Source organism: Fusarium solani (assembly GCF_023522795.1).
Source record: "Fusarium solani strain SB1 chromosome Unknown bctg00000007, whole genome shotgun sequence".
NCBI lineage: Eukaryota > Fungi > Ascomycota > Sordariomycetes > Hypocreales > Nectriaceae > Fusarium > Fusarium solani.
This window is the reverse complement of record NW_027072150.1, coordinates 2,072,373-2,092,652: the sequence shown is the minus strand read 5'-3', so window position 1 is coordinate 2,092,652 and position 20,280 is coordinate 2,072,373. Positions and strand designations below refer to the sequence as shown.

The following is a 20,280-nucleotide window of genomic DNA, read 5'->3' as shown; positions in this document are numbered from 1 at the left end:
CCTGTAAACTTCTTTGTGTTGATAATGACAATTGGGCTCATGATATTCTCACAGCTAGTGTTCGAGATCCCATAACCTTCCTTGTGCAATCTAATCAAGTAGATACTCCTCCAAAACAACCTTCTCATCCTTTATATCCTGCTCTAGGTCACCATCGTACTTCATTAGACTGTGCACATAAGCCTGCCCAACGACCCCCCACGTCGACTTGTAAAGGTCCCATTTGTTTTCTACGTCTGCCAGCCATCCAATACCACCGTGATCTCTTTTATGCAACACGAAAGGAACTTGGCTGCCGAGAAGAACTACAACTAGATCACCAACTTGGGTGTTCTCGTGTCCAAGACCGAAGTCACCGTTCTCGAGCAGGAAGATTCTGCGTTCCTCGCAAGCATCGTCCCGGATGCGGCAGTATTGCGCGTGAAGCTCTGTAGGCTCAGGTTCCGTGTGACGACTCATGTTGTAGCCGGTGAAGGATTCATCTTCCGAGGTGAAATGGCTCCACCAAGACCACGTCCACACCTTTTCCGAGTAATTCTTGGTATTCCAAAACCTCCAATCAGCTGGTTCGGTCTCCCAAGCGCCTCCCGTGATTGTCTGCGAAAATCTCTTCGACATCTCTGGATCTTTCCACGGACCTCCGACGACTGACTCCCACTCCTCGAATAGCTCGACGTAATTCGGTCGCCCAAAGCTAATGAACCACGAGTTCACGCATGTACCGACCTTGACAACCTTGCTGACGGTAAAGCCTTGAGCCGAGATGACGGATGGTGCCTCAAGGTCGACTCGTATACGTGCTTCAAGCCCGTCAGATGCCGAGTGACGAGCTCGTTGCAACGGATAAAAATCAGGACTGTCTAGGCCCCCTGTCCAAAAGGGAACTATGCCGTGCACGGAATGATTTGGTTCGAAGAATTCCGTGTCCCAATCGTAGCACCAACGGGCTTCCGTGTACCTACTCTCAGCAAGAGCTAAGGGGAGAAGTGTCTTGTACTTGGCCATGGTTGCTTTAGCAAAGGCCATCCATAGCTTGTCACGATTCATTTTATAATCGATTGGCAGCTCTTCCAGCTTTCCAGACTTTATCAACCCCAGAAAAGCGTATATCCTGTCATAGGGAACAGTGCACTGGCGAAGGCGAAGTTTGTATGCAAGTCCAAAGAGACCTATTGGCGGATCTTGATAGGACGGATTTCGCATCTCGAATACTTGCTCGAGGTAGCTTGCCAAGGCATAATTGACTTGAAGCCAGTGCCGGGTTGTTTGTCGGATCAAGAGGTGGGCAAAGTCGAAGAAGGGAATGGTATAAGAGCCGCAGCACAAGATCGCATTCCCAGCAAGAACGACTTCTTGGACTGTCCACGCTCGAGACCAGTACTGTCCAAGGCCATTAGCATAGGCTGATATAAAGGTTTTTCTCTTCTTACCGGTCTTTTGATCATCTCGTTGAGGCATGCAATCCATTCCCCCGGTTCGTTCCAAATTTCTTTTTCGGCATCAGGATCGTGACAGGCCAGAAGTCGTTGGATCTGTTCAAACGCCAATCCAGTGTGATCCTTTTCTTTGCCTATCCAGACGAGAACTTGTTTGGCATTGCGATAGATATCCTGCATTCTCTGCACCTGAACACTCTTCTCGTCAGGATCATGCTGGTTGATGCATATCGCATCAATCTTGACCATCAAACATTAGCCATCAATCGATACAGCCACAGGTAAGCTTACCCAAAGAGACCTGGTCTCACCCTCGAGACAAAATTGTTCCAACGCATCGTGCAAGTCTGCTGTCACTTTGACCTGCTGCCCATTCAGGAGAATGGTCTTGGTCCTGTAGTGCCTTCCCCAGCAGTAGCTGAGGGCTTCATAACTGCACTCATTCCAGCTCGTTTCAATGAGCTGGGCTGTGACAGAGATATGATCGGAGGTATTTGATGGTGCAAGACGGACAATTCGAATGCTTGTTGCGTCGTCGCTCAGGGGTGTGTAGATGTTGGAGGCCATGATTGTTGTTGCATTTGGAGCTGACGGTGAGAATAACTAGCAATAAATAATAGCTATGGCGCTACTCATTGTGACTGTCTATTGCGATAACAAAAAGGAGAAAATGGTTGAGGAGGAAGAGGTTGTAGAGATAACATCAGTCTCAAGGATGAAAGCAAAAATCGTCAGCACTAACCTCTATGGGAATGGTCATCGGCCTTCATCCTCAAAGGGGTTTAAGAATCAAAGCACATGGCACGGATGCATTTGTCAAGGATCACGAAGTCAGGTGATCGGCAGCTGATTTCAAGTTCTTGATAGGTGTCATGGTCAGCGGGAGACCTAAACAATCATTTCAAGCCCGGGAAGAAAGGAAGGCTCATGAAGATGAAAAAGGCCTTGTTCTATAACACATATGAAATTTTCCGTTGAATTCAAGAATTGGACTAAGCATTAGCTTCAAATCAACCCCTGCATTTTCGCATTGCCCAGCTCAGATCTCAGTCTTGTCTATGGCACACTGCCTCCATCATGGCCGTCCATGGTGAATTAGTAAGTCTCCTCCCTCACGACTACATGCTTGAGCTTGGGACCGTTGAAGTGCTTGGTCGGTGCAAGAGTAGCGACGCTGACGTGCGGCCAGCCGAGGCCGTTGAAGTCAAGAGCCACAAACTGCGAGTACTGGATCTGCGTGTACTCGACAGTGATAGTCTTGGGAGCCGTGACGACATGGTGTCGGTCTATAACGAACTGGGGAACAATATCCCTGGGGCCGTTGGAAACGGGGGAGACCAAATCGCCCTTTTCCATGCACGGCAGAAGACGGATCTCTGCGCGCACCTTGGAGATCCAGTACTGAGCAGTCATCTTGGTCGCGTTCGCATTCCCACTTCTCTCCTTAGGGGTGGCAGGAAACACCTTTCCATCGTCGGCGCCGATGTTGAAGCCAATGTTGCTGGTCCCTCCGCCAAGGTTAGGAGGCTCAGACGCCGTGGTGACGGTAAATGTGGTATGCTCTACAATATTCTTTCCCTTGTTTGCGTTCCTCAAAACAGTGTTTGGGTCGTCAAGGATCTCCTGAGTGATGGTTCCATCTTTCATGAAAGGGGTAAGGTCCTGGGGGAGGCGACGGGACACTTGGTCTGAAGCGGTTTGACTGGCAAAGGTTTGATCTTCTCCAGTAGGAAGAAAAACGGGTGTAATTCCTACAGAAGGAATCACAGGTGGACCCTTGTGAGTCGTGGCTGGCCCGAAACACTGGGCGTTGATGGTGGTGCCGTGAGGGATGGATGCCATTCTAGTGAAAGAGGCAGCGAGATTAGGCATGGTGGCGCTCTCGGGAACTCGCATCCACAGGCCAGGCTCAAAATGAATGACGGGTGGCTTGCAAGGTGAGAGGACATCTGAGGGCATGGCGTCAAGGATGGTCTGAGTGTATGGCACGCCGTTGAGCATGATGTCTGCTTGTTGGCCCAAACCGCGATTGGGAACGTTGCCAAGTTCATTTCCAAACGTCATGGTCTCACTTGTGAGATTGAGTTGCAGCACATTGTCATCGTTGGCATCTGTCGATTCCACTGGCAACGGAGTCGGAGTGGCCTTGCTGTTGGGCCGAAAGATGGTGTTGAAACCAAACCCTCGAAAGGTTCCTTTAAAATTCGCCAAAACATCCAACGATGTCACTGGTTCGGCTACAGCGCCAGTGACGAGGTGGGTATGTTCCTTTTTGTCGCCATTGGTGCCATCGGTGCCGTTTTCGATGGGTTGCTCGATGGGGTCGAGGACAGTTGGTCCGAACGCAAAGTTCTGTGGGATCTCGATGGAGACGCTGGGAGCGATAGGCATAGAGGGACTCATTTTGGACGAAAAAGATGGGCCATAGAAAGTCGATTGTGTATTGTGATGGTGACGGGGAATCCAACTATGAAGGAGCGGCATGAATGCCAGTTAAATAGAACAGTTGCACCTCCTGTTGTACAATCGTAACTCTGGTCGGCCGTCGGTGGCTTGCAGGCAACGGGCTGAAGGCTTACGACTAGGATGCCACAGCTAGACACCAATCAGTGGCATTCCATCTCAAATTCGTCAGCCGGAAGGATATTGCCGCCATATATGTCGGACGGAATGTGCGGAACTCTGTGGCGTCGAGTAAGAGTTCATAGTTTACTAACCTCGTGCACATTGAGAAATATTATGACAACTGCTGAGGAATGCCATGCTCGCTCAGCCGCTCGTGGCGCTCCTACTTTCAGACTGATAGTGAGGAGAATATGTAGAGGCGTGAAAGTCTTAGCAATCACGGACGTATCATGAGATGAGTCCAGGTTCTTTTCTGTTGTCACACGCCAGATGGTCTTGTCTGAGTTTCTGGCCGCGAGGATCTAGGGTCCAGACCATGTGGCCCCCCGAACAACTAGATTCCTGTCGTCTGATGGGCGTTTTGCCAAGACTGAGGCTGTTATCCCCCCCACGCCAAATGATCTGTGGGGCAAGGAAAGTAGGGTTGCTAGCTAAACTCATGAAGTGTTTAATATGAAGTGATATTCTAATAGGTGGTGGTTTATTAAGGTAAAGTTGAATAATGATACAGCATCTCCTCTTCAAGGCCTATAGCTAGGGTAAGTATGATTTCCGTGGCCTACGGTGTTGAGTTTAATGCCGGTATGTATTGGTAAATGCGTCTTCTGCTGTCGTGACTCAATGCCCTCTCTAAACATACCATTGATGAGCAGAAGACAAATAGCTACGCCATCTGTATAATGTACCTTCCAGCCGAAGGGTGATATCTTGGATTGTCAGTCATTTATCCATGATAAGCGTGATATTGTACCATTCTCTGTATACATATTCTCTGATTTTTTGTGTCTTCAACTCTTCATTCAGTATTGCACAAGAGATAAGAATCATTGTCATCCACAAAGAGGCCATCAGTGACCTACATACAACACCCTATCCAGCAACGTTGGCCACACTTCTAGCAAGTCACTCATTTTCGCCCCACGCCATGCGACAATACCATCAGGCCGAACCAGGACAGCTCCGTGCTTGTCAAGACCACACTGTGTCTGCCAGTCACCAAAGACGTCCTTCCAGCCAGCTGATCCTATCATCTCCACCTGTACGAGGCTATTTTCAAACACATCCCATCCGGGGGTCTGTGCAAGAAGCAGCAGCTTACTCAAGGGCACGAGATCGCGGATCGCTACCCTCTTGCCTTGCTTTTCTACCCAACAATGCGGTAGGTGGTGTCCCGGAATGGTGGACGTATGATAGACTGTCTGATCATATGTTCCATCCTCCAAGAGTTGCCCGCCGTGACGTTTCCCACCCTCATTGTTAATATCAGCGGAAGGATAGAACCAACCAACCTCTGAGCCAGATGCTTTGAATTCTGTGTCCAGGACCTTGGCAGCGTTCTTGACTGCTTGCTGCTTGCTTGTATTCTCTGGATGCGTTGGGTTGAACAAAATCTCCAGAGCAGCTTCATTGTCCGCCAGTGACTTGGAATCACTGATTCCCAGCGCCGTGTCCATGACTTCGCGGTGCATACGAAGGTTCTTGAGACTGGTGAGACCGACTCGCTCGCCGATGGGTCGGCGCTCTCTATCGTAGCTGTCGAGCAGGCTGTCATACTTCTCATCGGCGAGTGCTAGCTCAAGCTTCCAAACTAGATTCTGGACGTCTTGGATACCAGTGTTCATCCCGAGAGCGCCCCACGGAGGGATCCTGTGCGCAGCGTCGCCTACCAAGAAGACACGGCCGACCCGGTACTTGGAGGCGTTGATAGCGTTCACATTCCAGTGGCTGAGTGTGATGATGTCAATGTGAATGTCGGAGATTTTGAGGGCATTGCGAATCCTTTCTTCCATAGTCTTTTCAGTGAAAGAGGTTGGATCGCTGCTTGATAGATTGCACAGGAAAACCCATTCCTCTGACCCGTCGTCAGGGGTTGGCCATGGCCCAAGCTGGTAAATTGCGCCCGACTTGACACTTCCTTCACTTTTTGGATCTGTGAACCATGTGATGAAGTTTCTCGGATCCGGGTGACGTGATCGAAGAGGTGCCCGGAAGTGTGCCGTCACCATGTTGAAGATGTCCTTCTGGCCAGTCCACTCGACACCAAGTTTCTCTGTGAAGCTGCGACCTCCATCTGCGCAGATGACGAAGCGGGCCACTATCTCATCTTGTTCGTCCTTTTCGAGATCATGGATCTTAAGAACGACAGTGCCATCGTCTCTCTCTTTCAAGGATGTCACCTCAGTCCTGTGCCTGATACCGTCTGGATTGAGCTCGATGGCGCGGCGCTTGAGAATCGGCTCAAGACGGATCTGAGGGAGCATCCGGAATTGGCTGGGGCTGTGTGATGCATACTCTTCTGCATATTGTCCCTGACCCCAAGCCTCACGAGAGAAGATCTCCCTCCCGTCTGGCCCAAGGTTGGTGTACCAGGCCAAGCGTCCGCTGATTTCCGGGGGGCACAAGCGGCGTAGACATCTTGCTCGATACCCAAAATGCGAAAGACTTCGTTGGTGCGCTGGTTGATGCCGCAGGCCTTGGGATGAATTGATGTTCCGGAATGTCGTTCAAAGAGAACATGCCGAATGCCTCTGAGAGATAGAAGCATGGAGGCAGTGAGCCCTACAGGGCCACCGCCAATGATTGCAACAGGGATTGCTGACAGATTGGCCATTTGATGAATGATGAATGATAACCTGCCGGTTAATGTGAAGTAGTTTACCGATTTACATGCTACCAGATTAGCCAAGTTCGTTGCAACTAATATACTATGATGAAATCCTTCACAACACCTCGGGTCGCGGATAAGGCCGAGCGGGGGGAGATAGGACAACTGCCTGGCCGAACGCATCCACCAGCCTGAAACAGACACTACGTTCTCCGCGGGTCCATGACTTGACTCACTCCGTTTTCTTCCGATGTTTAATCTCGCAGCCGAATTCATGGGCACTTCCACAAGTGGAAGAGCTCTCCGGATCTTGTGGAGCCCATAGCTGGGGCAGGTATCCCACCCCCCTTCAATACCGTTAAGTCCTCGGAAGCTAATGAAGGTCCTGATCCGAGAGTCTGGAGAAAATCCGGGGCCCCGTGGGGTTACGTCAGTTCCACAATCTCGGCTCCAGATCCGGCGTGAACCTGGGGAGTCTGGCCATGTGCCAAGACGCCTTGTACGCTGCGAGTATATCTTTGGATGGCGAGCAGCCCATTCTCTGTCTTGATCACTACTGATTCTCAATCGCCCCAGTTATTTTCCTATCCTTCCGCTTAGCCTGAAACTTCTTGCACAATGTCCCAAAACCAATCCGCTATTGCTTGGCCGAGCCACATCACGGCCTCGGAGCGAGAGTTCTTTGATGACTTTTATCAACTTCTCGACGGGACCACGCCCGAGGAGGGCAAAGCTTGGAGCGAGACGTTTGCTCCGGATGGGGAGTTTCGGGCGTTTGGCCATGTATTCAAAGGTCATGCTGGTATGTTTCGCTTCGGTCCTCCACTCTGCTGTCATAAGGTGACTGAATAGAAAGCCACCGAGAAACACATCACCAACTTTTGGAAGTCCTTTCCAGGACTGAAGCACCAGCCCTTAAAGGCTTACACATACGATCCAGCCGGACGAGAGCTGATCATTCTGACAAACTACGAAATGACTTGCCCCGACGGATCTATCATTCAGGACAAGAGTGCTGCCCACTTTCACCTGAAAGAAGTGAGCGGTAGGCATGTTATTGAGCGACTGACGCTGTACTTGGTGAGTCCCAAGCATCTCGATCCAGGCGACCTTGCGTTAATGAGACATAGGACCCCCAGGTGTTGACCAACACGTTGGCCAAGAGTGCGCTCTAGGGTATTGCTATGTCTGCGGCGATAGAAATAGTTGAAATGAGATTGAGGCTTTTATTCTAGTGCAGAAGATACATTTGCCAAATAGCCATCCCTTAGGCCCAGGTTTTGGGACTAGGGATGTGACTATTCTGGATTCTCGACATGTTATCATAGCAGTAGGGTTTTCCATTACCTTTGTATCACCTTCTATATCTCTCTTCATACTGAAAATGGGCCAGCTACCGAGCCTACACTTATTGACAAGTATCCCAATATCGTTCTGCTGTGCGGAAGAAACGCCAAGATAATCACTTAATAGTGGCAGAAGGCTGGTTCGAATCACATTCAACAAAATCCGTTCAAAGAAACCAATTTTCCTATGCTAGATCACCTAACGATGGAATATTAGGCAGTATTGCTACAAGCTCTGTCCCCAAACTTGGCCCATTGCTGCTCAAACCCAGCACCCTTGACCCATCTGTCCGGATACAATGCCTCCTCAGTTGAATCTAGAGTGATGTGTGCTGTCTTGAGAAACATGCTCTGTTTCATTGGAAAGTCCGATCTCTCCTCATATTCCCGGGACACCCTTTCGCCGTTGGCCAGGGCCCGGAGAAGCTTGGTTACATGGGAGTCGTCTAGAAAGGCGTTGACACGCTTAAACAGTTGCTCCCAGCCCATCTCTGGTTTCTTGGGTCGATAGTTGACAACTTCGTGGATGTGTAGCCGGGGGCTGCCTCTGGCGGCGTAGGCGACAATGTCAAAGCGGCCTTTCCATTCCAGCAGTCGAGCTTTGTCTTCAAGAGACATCCAATCTTTCTCAACGAGTGCCGAAAAGAAGATGGAGCAGTTAACGTTGTGGATGAGGAAGAAGTCGAGCTTGTGCTGCTTCTCAGGCCGTTGAGCAGCGGCCGTATAAAATGTACAAACATTGATCATCTCAGCTGTCTTGAGCTTCAGTTCCTGTGGAGAGACTCGCCATTGTGCGGCAATCTTCCACAACTCCGTTGGGGCATTGGCAAGTGGGTTGTCGTCGATCCAACTCCCATCTCCCCAACAGGCGGCCGAGCGGATTGCATCGTTCTGTTCTATCTCTCGAATGAGATCTATCATGGGTCGGCTTGGCTTGTTCTTCAAATATTCATCGGCGGCTTGAATGCCTTTGAAGAACTTTCCAACTTCAGGCTGGTGGACGGCACTTTGGGCAAGGCCTTCTGCAATGATGGCTGGCTGATTAAACTCGAGCCCGAAGCCGAAGTGAATCACGGGATGTAAGAAGCCTACAGTATTCAAGATTAGTTAAAACCATTCAATCCATGGACAATCAAGAGTACGTACTTGCAAACATTCGCGAGAGCAGCTCTTCAGCGATCTGCGAGCGCGAGAAGAGATATTCATGAACAACAGGGCCAATCCCATGCTGAGCAAGTCGACGCTCAAAAAATCGCAAGAAGTTGTGATAATTCTCGGGACGAGACAAACAAGTGAGGAAATAATCCTCATCTCCAAGCCTGTTGACCACTTTCTCGTCTAGAGGATGCTGCGGACGCTGAAGTGACTTCTCCTGAGTGTAGGCTCGATGCATCTGCGTAGGCGTAGCTCCCAAGGCAGCTTGCGTCAGGATGTAATGGGTGATATGGTTGTGAAATCCTCGGTCGTTGAAAAAGACGTGGTGTTGTTCATGGTTTGCTTGAAGCAGCTCGTTGGCAGTCTTGATTGTTTCATAAGGGACACGGGGGACGTGGAATACTCCCACGTTATCCTGAGAGATTTCAACTGTTGATGCACCAGCCATGGTCGTAGATTTGTCAATGAGATGGGGATGTCGAACAAGTTGAGAAACTTGTACTAGATACTGGGGATTTCGGCTGCCTGGCTTGTCCCGAGCATCTTTTTATCTCTAGCAATGATTATTACTATAATATCCCCCAACCCCAGTAGCGTCACATCTTGTTTTCCCCGTGGGGTCGGATATCAGACCCGGCTGTGATCCGGTCATCGATGATGGGGCAGTCTCCACCCACGGAGCGGCGGGGAGATAGGGGGTAGATATCATGCCGAGCATTTTAGAACTTTTGCGGGCATGTTAGAGCTGCCAATAGGTGTATTGATGATCCGATAGGCTCACAATACTCGGGCTGTAGCATAGTCAGCCGTCCGAAGGTTTGCTTCCGAGCCAAGTGTGATGGTGGTTCATAGAGAAGAGACTCAACTTTTGCAGCTAAAGTGTCGGCCGAAAAGTGCCGATCCGGAGAAGAACTGCTGGCCGTGGCCAAGTATAATAAATGTCGAGTGAATCGTAAGCTTCTGTTCATCAAACATTTCAACTCAAAGAGTCTTCACAGTCGAAAAAAAAAGCACATTATTCACCTTCATCATGTCCGAAGCCATCAAAGACATCAACAATCTCAACTTGTTGGGTGTTCAGCCCTTCTATTGGAGAAAGGGACTCGATCCCAAGGAAGGCAAACATCCTGGCCTTCGAACGAATCAGACCGAGATTGCGGATGGCATGGAAATCACCTGGGATGTCCCTGTCCCCATGCGCGATGGCGTCAAGATATATGCCGACATCTTCCGACCTGAAGGCGCAAAGGGCAAGCTTCCCGTCATCCTCACAATGAGTCCCTACGGCAAGCATGGGCCTAAGACCTTTGCCATCTTTCCTGGCGCTGGAGTTCCCGACGGTTGGGTCTCCAAGTATGCAGTCTGGGAAGGAGTCGACCCCATCACTTGGACCAAGAAGGGCTACATCGTCGTCAACGGCGATAGCCGTGGATCATGGGGGTCCGAGGGCAACCTCGAGGTCTTTAGCAAGCAGGAAAGCCAGGATGGCCATGACTTGATCGAATGGCTGGGCACACAACCTTGGTCCAATGGCAAGGTTGGCATGGTGGGAGTTTCGTACCTCGCCATCATTCAATGGGGCATCGCTGCAACAAAGCCCCCACATCTCGCCTGCTTCATGCCCTGGGAAGGCTTTACGGACCTCTATCGGGACTATAGTCACCACGGAGGTATCCCAGAGACCAAGTTTATGCACTTTACTATGTGGTCCTGCCGTTGTGGCCCCAACTTGGTGGAGGACTGGATCAAGAATCACGAAGAACATCCGCTCTACGACGACTACCACCGTTCCAAGGATAAGTACGAAACCCTTTCCAACATCACAGCCCCTGTATATGCCGTCATTGACTGGGGTGACCACGGCATGCACACCCGCGGATGCCTCAACGGCTGGACAGGGGTCAGTTCCAAGGACAAGTGGCTTGAGATCCACGGTCGGAAGAAGTGGCGCTACTTTTTCGAGGAGGAAAGCGTTTCCCGTCAAGAAGCCTTCTTCAAGAAGTATCTGAAGGGAGAGCAGAGCGAGATCGACAGCTTTCCTAGGGTGAGGATGGAAGTCCGGGACCGGGCATGGCAGGGAACGTTCCGAGGCGAGAACGAGTGGCCTCTGGCTCGCACCAACTACACCAAGTACTATCTTGACTCGGAGTCGATGCGGCTTGGGCCGGGTGGACCCCAAAAGACATCAGTTGTCTCTTACGAGTCCAATGTGCAAGACAACTGTGCACACTTTACGCACAAGTTCACCAAGGACACGGAGCTCACTGGAGGCATGCGACTGAGGCTCTGGGTTTCCACTGAGAAGGGAGATGACATGGACTTGTTTGTGCAACTGGACAAGATTGGATCCGACGGCAAGGTGGCCCCATTTGTGGCTTTCTCCATGGTTGACGATGGGCCTCTTGGCCTCGGCTGGCTTCGTGTGAGCCACCGAGAACTCGTCATCAATCGCAGCACCACGGATAGGCCCTGGCACCCCCATACGCGTCGCCTGCTTCTCCGCCCCGATGAAATTGTTCCAGTCGACATTGAGATCCTCCCTACGTCGACACTGTTCCGCTCCGGCGAGACGTTGAGAGTCAAGATTCAGGGTAACGACTGTTTCCGACACTCTACGCCTGATGTGGTGCAGTTCCATGAGCGGACTGTTAACCAGGGAAAGCATTACATCTACACGGGTCCTTTCTACGAGTCGTATTTGGTTCTTCCTGTTATTGACTAGGCTAAGACGCTGTTCTCATCTGGGCCTTGTGCGTGAGGCTAGTTACACAAAGTTAGAATTTATAGGCCTTAACTTAGGATCACTTGATGCTCAACTTCAATGCTTGACAGTAGAGGGAAAATCTATGGCTGTTTCTACTCGAAGAACTAAGATGAGATGTGTATGATTGATAATGAGAAGAAGGTCGTTGGCTCACCCTAGTGAAGTTTCCATGGGGGCCATTAGGCACATGAACAAAGAACATGATTAGGAAGACGTGATGGTTTTAGCTAATACTGCCGTGGTCATGTAATTCACCTATGATTCTATGTATATCAACAGGTTGAACGCGATGGAGTCCTACATGATGCAACCATAGCTAAGTCTGTTTGGCCACACTTGCAAACTGGATGGGGCAGTTGCAACCATGCCAATTGAACAGAACGCGTCAGATTATTACTGTAACTTGCAATCAAGGACAGTGAAATTGCCGGGCCGACAATTATGGTTCCCCTGTTGAAGGGGGGAAGGATCAGTTTTAGCTTCCTAACTACCCCCGATCAGCCACGCTGGTCGTGGAATTGATTATTCATGCGGAGAAGGATGGAGCTTGCCTATCATGCAGACTGGGCCCGGCATTTCCGGAGGTATGCGAGTGCAGAAGCCGGAACACCCCCGGTGGCACACGATAAAATGCCTGCCTCTCAGGACCAAAGGTCCTCACTTCTTACTAACAATTCCGATTATCTTTCCGAAACTACAACTACTCTGAGCGCTTTTCTTTGACCCAATATGACCATCCTTGTTGGAGTTGCGGGCATCACTGGCCAGTTTGGTCAGCTGCTAACTTCCAAACTTCTCGATACCAACCAACAAGTCTCGGTCCGTGGTTTTTGTCGAAACAAAGCCAAGCTAGCCCAAAACATCTCTTCTTCTTCTCAAGTCGAGATTGTGGAAGGCGGTGCGTACGATCGAGACCACGTCGCCAACTTTGTCAGGGGCTGCGACATTGTCGTCTGCTGCTACTTGGGAGACGATGATCTGATGATCGAAGGCCAGAAGATCCTCATTGACGCATGCGAGGATGAAAAGGTCCCTCGCTACTTGGCAAGCGACTGGTGTCTGGATTATACCAAGCTTGAGTTCGGGCAGCTCTTCCCCAAAGATCCCATGAAGCATGTCAAGGCATACTTGGGCACCAAGGAGTTCGTGAAAGGAGTTCATGTTCTCATTGGCGCTTTTCTCGAGACTCTTTTCAGCCCTTACTTTGGCATCTACGACTCTGGCACACAAACCTTCTCGCATTGGGGCGAACCAGGCGTTCTGTTCGAAACCACGTCTTATGGAAACGCGGCCGAGTTCACGGCACAGGTCGTTCTTGACAAGGAGGCAGTTGGCATTCAGCGCTGTGAGTACATACTCTAGTGTTTAAGCCCTCTAGGTGCTTAGTATTAACCAGTTTTTAGTTGTGGGGGACACCAAGTCCATGGACGACATTGCCCTGGCATATGAGAGGGTCTATGGCGTCAAGGCTAATGTCGTAATAAAGGGCTCTGCAAAGCAACTCTATGAGAAGATGTGGGGTGTACGAAATCAGCCGTCGAGCCACCCAAACGAATACATGGCCATGTAGGTTAAAATCGACTATCATGCCTGAATACATAGCTGACCTAGCAAGTAGGTTCTACCAGTACTACATGATAAACGAGCAGACCTACGTGGGACCGTACCTTCAGAACTTAAAGTACCCCGACGTCAAGGCCTTGACAATTGAGGAGTTTATGTGGCGTGTCCCATTAGATCAGCTCCCTGCTGTTTATAGCAACCCTGTGACAGAGAGGGTGTAAGCTGTGTTGAGACATTTTCGGCCCCAAATAAAAAATACACAATCATTGTATATCCCCATTGAGTTATTTCCGTAAAAAGACGTGTAATAGGTTCTAGAATATGCACATTTTGTACCGACGATGTTATGACCTTGTCTTAGCTTAGAACTCTACTGTTTCATTCTCCTTCTGGCCACCATATTGTACAAGGCCCAAGCGTATCAATCGGCCTACTTTCTACACGTAGCTTCTTTCGACTCCGATACCTGACGCAGTGTCCTGTCCACCCCTCGAGTGCATAATCTTGAGATCAACATCGCCATGTAAGGATGATTCAATGGCCTTGAAAGTGCCGGATTTTCTCCAACAACGAAGCAGTCAAGTTATTCTATCCCAAATCTAAATCTTGCTCCGATCGTTAGGACTCAACTGATCCAGCACAGCATTGGTCGCTGAAAAGACGTCATAACCAAACAGCCATTGCTGAAACTTCTTCCCACTCAGACTATTTGGGTTCGCCTTTTCGAGTTCCTCCTCAAACTGTTCGTCCCTAGTATCCAAGTCCATGTAGGAGAATGCCTTATCCCGAACCTCCTGTTCCGGGCCGTCATGCATGTGCCAGATCAAGCTGCTATCCCTGGTTCCCTTCTGAACGCGCTCTGCGCGAGGCTTGCGGATCTCTTCGTAAGCTTCAAGGTATTCTGGTAGATCCGAGAGACTCTTGACACGGTCGAGGCATTCTGCGAGGCAGGCACCATCCTCAATGGCTTGGGCAGCTCCCTGCGCCAGAAAGGGGACCATTGCGTGGGCTGCATCTCCCAGGAGGACAACCTTTCCATTCGTCCAGGTTGGAAGCTCAGGGAGGTCGGCGATCTTCCAGTTGAGACAGCTGGTCACCTTGCTGACGACTCTTCGAATAATAGGGTCAAAGTCCTTGTAATGCTCCTGCATCTCTTGCAGGTTCCCAGGTTCGTTCCATTTTCCGGCTGCAGCGACACCCCCTGGATGTGAGAGAACCATGTTGTACATGGCCCCTTGGCGGATTGGGTAGGCCATTATGTGATGATCTGGCCCAATCCAACAATTAGCGTTGACATCCGTCATTAGATGCGAGACTTGGGGATCCGCATTCATGGCTCCAGCAGGCACAGTGGCACGGTAAGAACAGTTTGCAGCGTCGTTGGGCTGCATGTTCCTATCGCCTAGAAGCGCAGCCCGTGTCCTGGATCGAATTCCATCCGCCCCGATGACGAGGTCCGCCGTCAGAGTCTCGCCGCTGAGAAGCGTTATACTTGGTAGGTCAACATCAACGGACTGCACGGGAGACGCGAGTCTGACGTCGACGCCAGCTTCCTTGGCGGCATGAAAGAGGATGGACTGGAAGTCGGCTCGGTGAATCAACCAATACGGGAATCCGTAGGTCTCTGAGAGTTGAGGATGCAATGGCGTGGTCCCCAAGATGTCTCCAGTGGCATATCTGCGGAATGCAAACCCCCGAGGCCACACGACCTTTTCGAGGAACTTGGAAGCAAGGTCGTATGCCTCCAGGACTCGAGAGCTATTTGGGGGGATCTGAATGCCAGCACCAACCTAATAATCCAGTTTCATTTAACCAGGGACCCTGACCAGAGATGAGTATTAGACGTACCTCTGATAGAGCGGATGCAGCTTCAAGTACCATGACATGGTGTCCCTTGCGTGCGAGCCCGATGGCGGCCCCAAGACCTCCCAGCCCAGCGCCAATGATGATCATTCGCAACTTCAGTTTGTGACTGTCGCACATGTTGTAGATGATATTAGTGATATCTAATCTGGTCTTTTGGGGTTGTCTGCATGGGCATGACCTGCAATATATCTCTGTCTGAGCAAGGCTTGAGGTCCGCATCCATCCAAGGCAAACCGTACACGCTCTCCGGGGCTGGAACACAGCCGACGCCGCTACAGCCCGAGGCACCTAATGAGAAGCAGTATCCGAAGCCTCGGAACCATTTGTTTCCGAGAACTTGAACCTTCTCTTCCGTCCCAGTTAAAGTCATGGCCCAATTCTTTGACGACTGTAGTTGCGACCCACGTCACGGACCAAGGTATGATGGTGCCGATATACATAAACCCACCGAAATTGAGGGGCACGTCGATACACGAGTCAACCTCATCGTGCCGCTGGATCGTCTCCTCCACGCTGGCTTGAGATACTGCTAGTCTAGGTCTTGAAATGAGTGCAATGATTATCCCAATCGGCGAGCATTTCTTGTTCAATACATCTTCTTATTTTCGCATGGAGGCCATTTTGAGATTTTCTTTCATAGTAATAATAATGTAGGCCGGCTGTGATTATTATCCCTAGTTCTCGTACAGTTGTGCGGGTATGCTATTCAGCCAAGAAAGATCGTCAAAATCCAGTTTGCAGTTGAAGCCCTCAAAATCGATCGCCATTAGCCCATCAAGCATTGTCAAACCATTTAGCTCGTTACCATGTATTGCCAAATCAAAGTCCGAAGACCCATCATTCCCGGGGTTAATCGAAGCAGCGGCATGCCCTAAACAATCTACACTGGTTCCAAAACCATGTACAGGCTGCTTTGCCGGGTTGGCTTGTGATACTCCTTGATTCACCAGATGCTCACATTTCTCGTCGAGTTCGCCCCTATCTGCTTGGAACTTGACTTGTTCCAACTCGTCTCGTTGCCGCTCCTTCTTCTGTCGTGTTCGCCCTTTTTGTTTTCTTTGGACGTGCTCGAGAAGTAAGCCGATGGCGGTGGCGCATCTCATCGCATGATCCCCGAACCTCTGGAACGATGTGAGCAGTTTGATGCTGACTCGGCATGCATCAATAATCCTGTTTGTTCCAACTTCCGCCGTCAGTGCATGGTGCAACTGTGCGGCCACGAGAATTGTAGCGGCGCTGTAGATGTAAAAGGTGCTATACCACCAGGCAGGCAGCAAGTCCTCACAGTCTTGGACCCTGCGGTTTCCAATGCTAGACTCGTAGAACTCGACAGTTTCCAAGGCTGCCCTCACACAGCTTACAGATGAGTGAAGAGCAATCTTCCAGGGCAACGTCTCTGAGAAGCCTGCGGGCTCGTAGTCCTGTCTAGCGCAGAGCCGTGACAGAATGGGACGCAAAAGTAGAATGCGAGTGTGGTGGAAACGAAGAAACAGGATATGGCTCTGGCGCTTGTGGATGATCGACTTGGGAGCATCTGGGTCGTTGCGAAGATGAATAGGGAGACGCCTTTGCCAACGCTGGAGCTTGTCGTCGACTTCACAAACCTGGCCAATGATCTTGGCCGCCTTGCTGCCAAAGTACATGGAATACTCGTCAATTTTGACTGACTCGCCAACAGCCGAGGCGTCGTATACTGTGAGCAGCGCCTCACCCATGAGTTCATATAGCTCGAGGGCTTCGGTGAAGAAGTGCAGGTCGCGGTCATGTGTGGCATCACAGCTGGATGCAATAGAGTGGCAGCTGCAAAAACCCTCATAATTATGTACCAGCGGCATGGGAACTGCTGTCGCCGCCTCTGGGGTTATCATCAGTGGCCGGCCGAATGTCATGGAAAGAGTCCTATCCATGAGGATGCAGCCGTGCCAGACCTTGCGCATCGTCTCCCTGATAGTTGTGGTGGGTGCCTCGGCGCTTGTCGCTACCAAATCCAGGCCGATGCTCTGGGCTACTCGAATGGCCAGACCAATCGACATCCAGCATTGCTGTGACTTGCTGGTGCTTTGCAAATATTGCCCAGATAAAAGAAAGCACTGTACGGTCAGGACTGAGCGATTCTGGAGGTCGGAGAAATCCAGGAGTTCTTGACTGCGTCGGTAGAAGACGGCCGCATTTGTGCCCCTTTCCTCCGGCTCCATCCGGGGGTTCAGGTTGCAGCTCAGACTGAACACCACGTTGAGGAGGCAGATGAACATCTTTGTGTCTTCGCCAAGATTCTCCCCGGCCCACAAGCATTGATACATTGACTCCATTTGATGCCGATCCAGGAATGGATACAACGGATCAATGCATCTCCAGTAGACGTCAAAAAGATGGTCAGCGGTTCGGCGTGGAGGCAGAACCACGTCCACATGAGCGAGCTGGTCAGTTGAGCTCGTGGCTAGTTGAGGTTGGGTCATGCTGGCCGTCTGGCTGGGTTCGGCACTGGTAGCACGAGAGGCCAGGTGGTGATCGAGCACGTTTCTGATGTGGCTCATGAAGCTGCTGACACTCGAATTGCTATGTGTCGGTAGTCTCCGGCCTTTCTCCTCTTGCATCAACCCCAGCATGGCGTTATTCTGCTCGTCATCGTCGCCGTCGTCGTCGCCGTCGACCCGTTCTTCCGAGACGTTTGGAGACATGTCATCCCGGGCTGATGTTTGCAATGTCCGTCGTTCATTTTCAAGCTCTTGTAGCCTTTGCTCCAGTCTGAACAGGTATTCCCGTGATGTGCTACCTCCTCGAACTTTTCGAGAACCCCAGGTGCAGGTGGTCGAGGTCTGCTGTCGCCTTCGACAAGGGCTACACACTAGAGCGCTCCGAGAAGCATCAGTCAGTTAATCGTTCAACACTTTCGGGGAGATGATTGTACCTGGTCGAACTCCGTCACATTTTGTCTTCTTGCTTCTACACCGATCGCAAGCTGCGCTGACTTTTTGACGCTTCTTGGGCCGTTCGATGCTGGTCTCCTTCTCGGTCGACGTGCCGCGGGGACTCACACCCCTGATGGAATCTTCCATCACTACTGGTATTTGCGGGTCCATCTTGATGAGCATCTGGAGTGCAGAATCCGGGGTATCAGTGTGTGTTGATCAGAAAGCCGGAGTCACGGGAGAGCATTTTCCTCGTCGGGGCTCAGTACGTCAAGGCCGCGACCCCCGTTATCTCCCCCCGAGTCCCCGCGAGGTCCGGCCAAGGACATTGCCCTCAAGCTGCAAGACGACTATGACAATTCCAGCCTCCCATGAACTAGAACCTTCACAGATATGGCTACCAGGTTCATGAATGGCACTGCTATGTAGGATTGCGGTACCATCCGCGGCTTGATCCAGCACTCGCGAAGTACATGGTTGTCGCAAAGTATATTTATGACTGACCAATATTTTGTAACTTCTCATAGACTCTGTTAGACATCCCTAGATACTGAACAAGAATCAGGAGCAACGTAGTTAATTAATATAGGATGTCGAAGGATGTCACCAATGCTGAATGCTTAGACGTACCAGAAGCAGTTTTCGTCACGGGGAACTTGGACTTACGAGCCGGTGATTCATTCTATCAGTAGCCTAGACGGGCTCAGCCTGAGGCATTGAAGAAGGGGGATAAATTCAAAGCAGTTGACAAGATTAACTAGCTCTTGGATCATCGTCTCTTTTCTGCCCGCCTTGGGCCTGCACGACAGATGTTCCCGTCAGCCCAGCCAGTCAAACAGAGCAATTCATGTTGGACGTCCGTTCCGGTATCCCCGGAAAGCTCGATATGGCAGGGGAAGAATTCCGGCGGAGCTGCTATCGTTACGGATATACGATAAACAACCAAATGCATACAACTATAAATATCATTCCAGCTTGCGGATCAACGGTTCCTCACACTCTTTATCTCAAACTAGAACACGATGGCTAGCCTTGCTGGGAAAAGGGTAAATAATCTCATACAATACTGTGATTTCACTTATGGCTGATCATCGGCGATAGGTCGCAATAACCGGTGCAGCGAGCGGCATCGGCTTGGCCACAGCAAAGCTGCTTGCACGTCGCGGAGCTTTGCTCTCTCTTGCCGACTTGAGCTTACCACGGTTAGAAGCGGCCCGTTCTTCACTCGGGGGAGACAGTAAACGACACATCATTGCTGCTGTCGACGTCAGGTCCAGCAGCGCCGTCAATGCCTGGATCCAGGACACAGTCAAGCGGTTTGGTGGACTCGACGGATGCGTGAATGTTGCGGGTTTCTGCGGCCCGCATAGATACATCGTTGATGAGACTGATGACATTTGGGATCAGGTTATGGGAGTCAATGCTACAGGGGCTTTTAATTGCACTAGGGCTGCTTTGTCCGCGATGGGCGCTGGAGGGTCACTGGTAAGCCCACACATGTCGATTAATGGTTGGTGTCCATCTGACTAAAAGCTCCCTAGGTCAACATCACGAGCGCCGGCGGTCTTCAGGGGCTAGTTGGCATGGGAGCTTATTGTGCAAGCAAGCACGCGGTCATCGGCTTGAGCAAGACGGCAGCCAAGGAAATGGGGTCCAAGAACGTGAGAGTGAACTGTGTTGCTCCTGGTGAGTCCAGCAGATGACCAGAGATGAATTGAGTGTTACGTGGTAGTGCTAATGAGTGAAAACAGGAACAATCGATACGCCTATGGTGAAGGATATGGAAAAGTCCATTGGTGCAAGTCTAACGACAGCTCATCAAGCCCTAGACCGAAAGGCCGATCCGTCAGAGGTTGCGCACGTGATTGAATTCCTGCTAAGTATGCATCACCGAGCCCACTGCCTTCCAGCGGTTCTGACTTGTTGATAGGCGACGAAGCTAGCTTTGTTACCGGTTCCGTGTATAGTGTGGACGGTGGCTGGGTTGCGTAAAGGGGTGTTGCAGAGTGTT

At 50.7% G+C, this 20,280-nt stretch overlaps 10 protein-coding genes across 10 annotated transcripts; 4 read left to right on the top strand and 6 right to left on the bottom strand.

The window, feature by feature from the left end:
• Positions 1-90: 90 nt before the first annotated feature.
• MRS44_011579 (uncharacterized protein) lies at positions 91-2,003 on the bottom strand (the record flags this gene model as incomplete). The annotated part of the gene is made up of 3 exons (XM_046268975.2): positions 91-1,380; positions 1,431-1,676; positions 1,728-2,003. The coding sequence occupies 3 exons, from the start codon at positions 2,001-2,003 to the stop codon at positions 91-93; spliced, it is 1,812 nt and encodes a 603-aa protein (XP_046134706.1).
• Positions 2,004-2,531: 528 nt separating this feature from the next.
• On the bottom strand, positions 2,532-3,839 carry MRS44_011578 (uncharacterized protein; the record flags this gene model as incomplete). Its single annotated transcript, XM_046283329.1, has 1 exon — positions 2,532-3,839. The coding sequence occupies one exon, from the start codon at positions 3,837-3,839 to the stop codon at positions 2,532-2,534; it is 1,308 nt and encodes a 435-aa protein (XP_046134707.1).
• Positions 3,840-4,909: 1,070 nt separating this feature from the next.
• Positions 4,910-6,322, bottom strand: MRS44_011577 (uncharacterized protein; the record flags this gene model as incomplete). Its single annotated transcript, XM_046278383.2, has 1 exon — positions 4,910-6,322. The coding sequence occupies one exon, from the start codon at positions 6,320-6,322 to the stop codon at positions 4,910-4,912; it is 1,413 nt and encodes a 470-aa protein (XP_046134708.2).
• Positions 6,323-7,284: 962 nt separating this feature from the next.
• On the top strand, positions 7,285-7,841 carry MRS44_011576 (uncharacterized protein; the record flags this gene model as incomplete). Its single annotated transcript, XM_046280970.1, has 3 exons — positions 7,285-7,468; positions 7,523-7,746; positions 7,797-7,841. The coding sequence occupies 3 exons, from the start codon at positions 7,285-7,287 to the stop codon at positions 7,839-7,841; spliced, it is 453 nt and encodes a 150-aa protein (XP_046134709.1).
• A 384-nt stretch (positions 7,842-8,225) lies between these two features.
• On the bottom strand, positions 8,226-9,615 carry MRS44_011575 (uncharacterized protein; the record flags this gene model as incomplete). The annotated part of the gene is made up of 2 exons (XM_046270722.1): positions 8,226-9,100; positions 9,159-9,615. 2 exons carry the CDS (start codon positions 9,613-9,615, stop codon positions 8,226-8,228), a joined length of 1,332 nt encoding a protein of 443 aa, XP_046134710.1.
• Positions 9,616-10,197: 582 nt separating this feature from the next.
• MRS44_011574 (uncharacterized protein) lies at positions 10,198-11,889 on the top strand (the record flags this gene model as incomplete). Its single annotated transcript, XM_046270709.2, has 1 exon — positions 10,198-11,889. The coding sequence occupies one exon, from the start codon at positions 10,198-10,200 to the stop codon at positions 11,887-11,889; it is 1,692 nt and encodes a 563-aa protein (XP_046134711.2).
• Positions 11,890-12,660: 771 nt separating this feature from the next.
• MRS44_011573 (uncharacterized protein) lies at positions 12,661-13,964 on the top strand (the record flags this gene model as incomplete). The annotated part of the gene is made up of 4 exons (XM_046273671.2): positions 12,661-13,276; positions 13,335-13,497; positions 13,550-13,711; positions 13,856-13,964. 4 exons carry the CDS (start codon positions 12,661-12,663, stop codon positions 13,962-13,964), a joined length of 1,050 nt encoding a protein of 349 aa, XP_046134712.2.
• Positions 13,965-14,093: 129 nt separating this feature from the next.
• Positions 14,094-15,477, bottom strand: MRS44_011572 (uncharacterized protein; the record flags this gene model as incomplete). The annotated part of the gene is made up of 2 exons (XM_065619782.1): positions 14,094-15,284; positions 15,343-15,477. 2 exons carry the CDS (start codon positions 15,475-15,477, stop codon positions 14,094-14,096), a joined length of 1,326 nt encoding a protein of 441 aa, XP_065475854.1.
• Positions 15,478-16,034: 557 nt separating this feature from the next.
• Positions 16,035-18,440, bottom strand: MRS44_011571 (uncharacterized protein; the record flags this gene model as incomplete). Its single annotated transcript, XM_046270771.2, has 2 exons — positions 16,035-18,205; positions 18,269-18,440. The coding sequence occupies 2 exons, from the start codon at positions 18,438-18,440 to the stop codon at positions 16,035-16,037; spliced, it is 2,343 nt and encodes a 780-aa protein (XP_046134714.1).
• An 851-nt stretch (positions 18,441-19,291) lies between these two features.
• On the top strand, positions 19,292-20,261 carry MRS44_011570 (uncharacterized protein; the record flags this gene model as incomplete). The annotated part of the gene is made up of 5 exons (XM_046283961.2): positions 19,292-19,315; positions 19,371-19,754; positions 19,811-19,955; positions 20,021-20,149; positions 20,200-20,261. 5 exons carry the CDS (start codon positions 19,292-19,294, stop codon positions 20,259-20,261), a joined length of 744 nt encoding a protein of 247 aa, XP_046134715.1.
• Between the last annotated feature and the right edge of the window lie 19 nt (positions 20,262-20,280).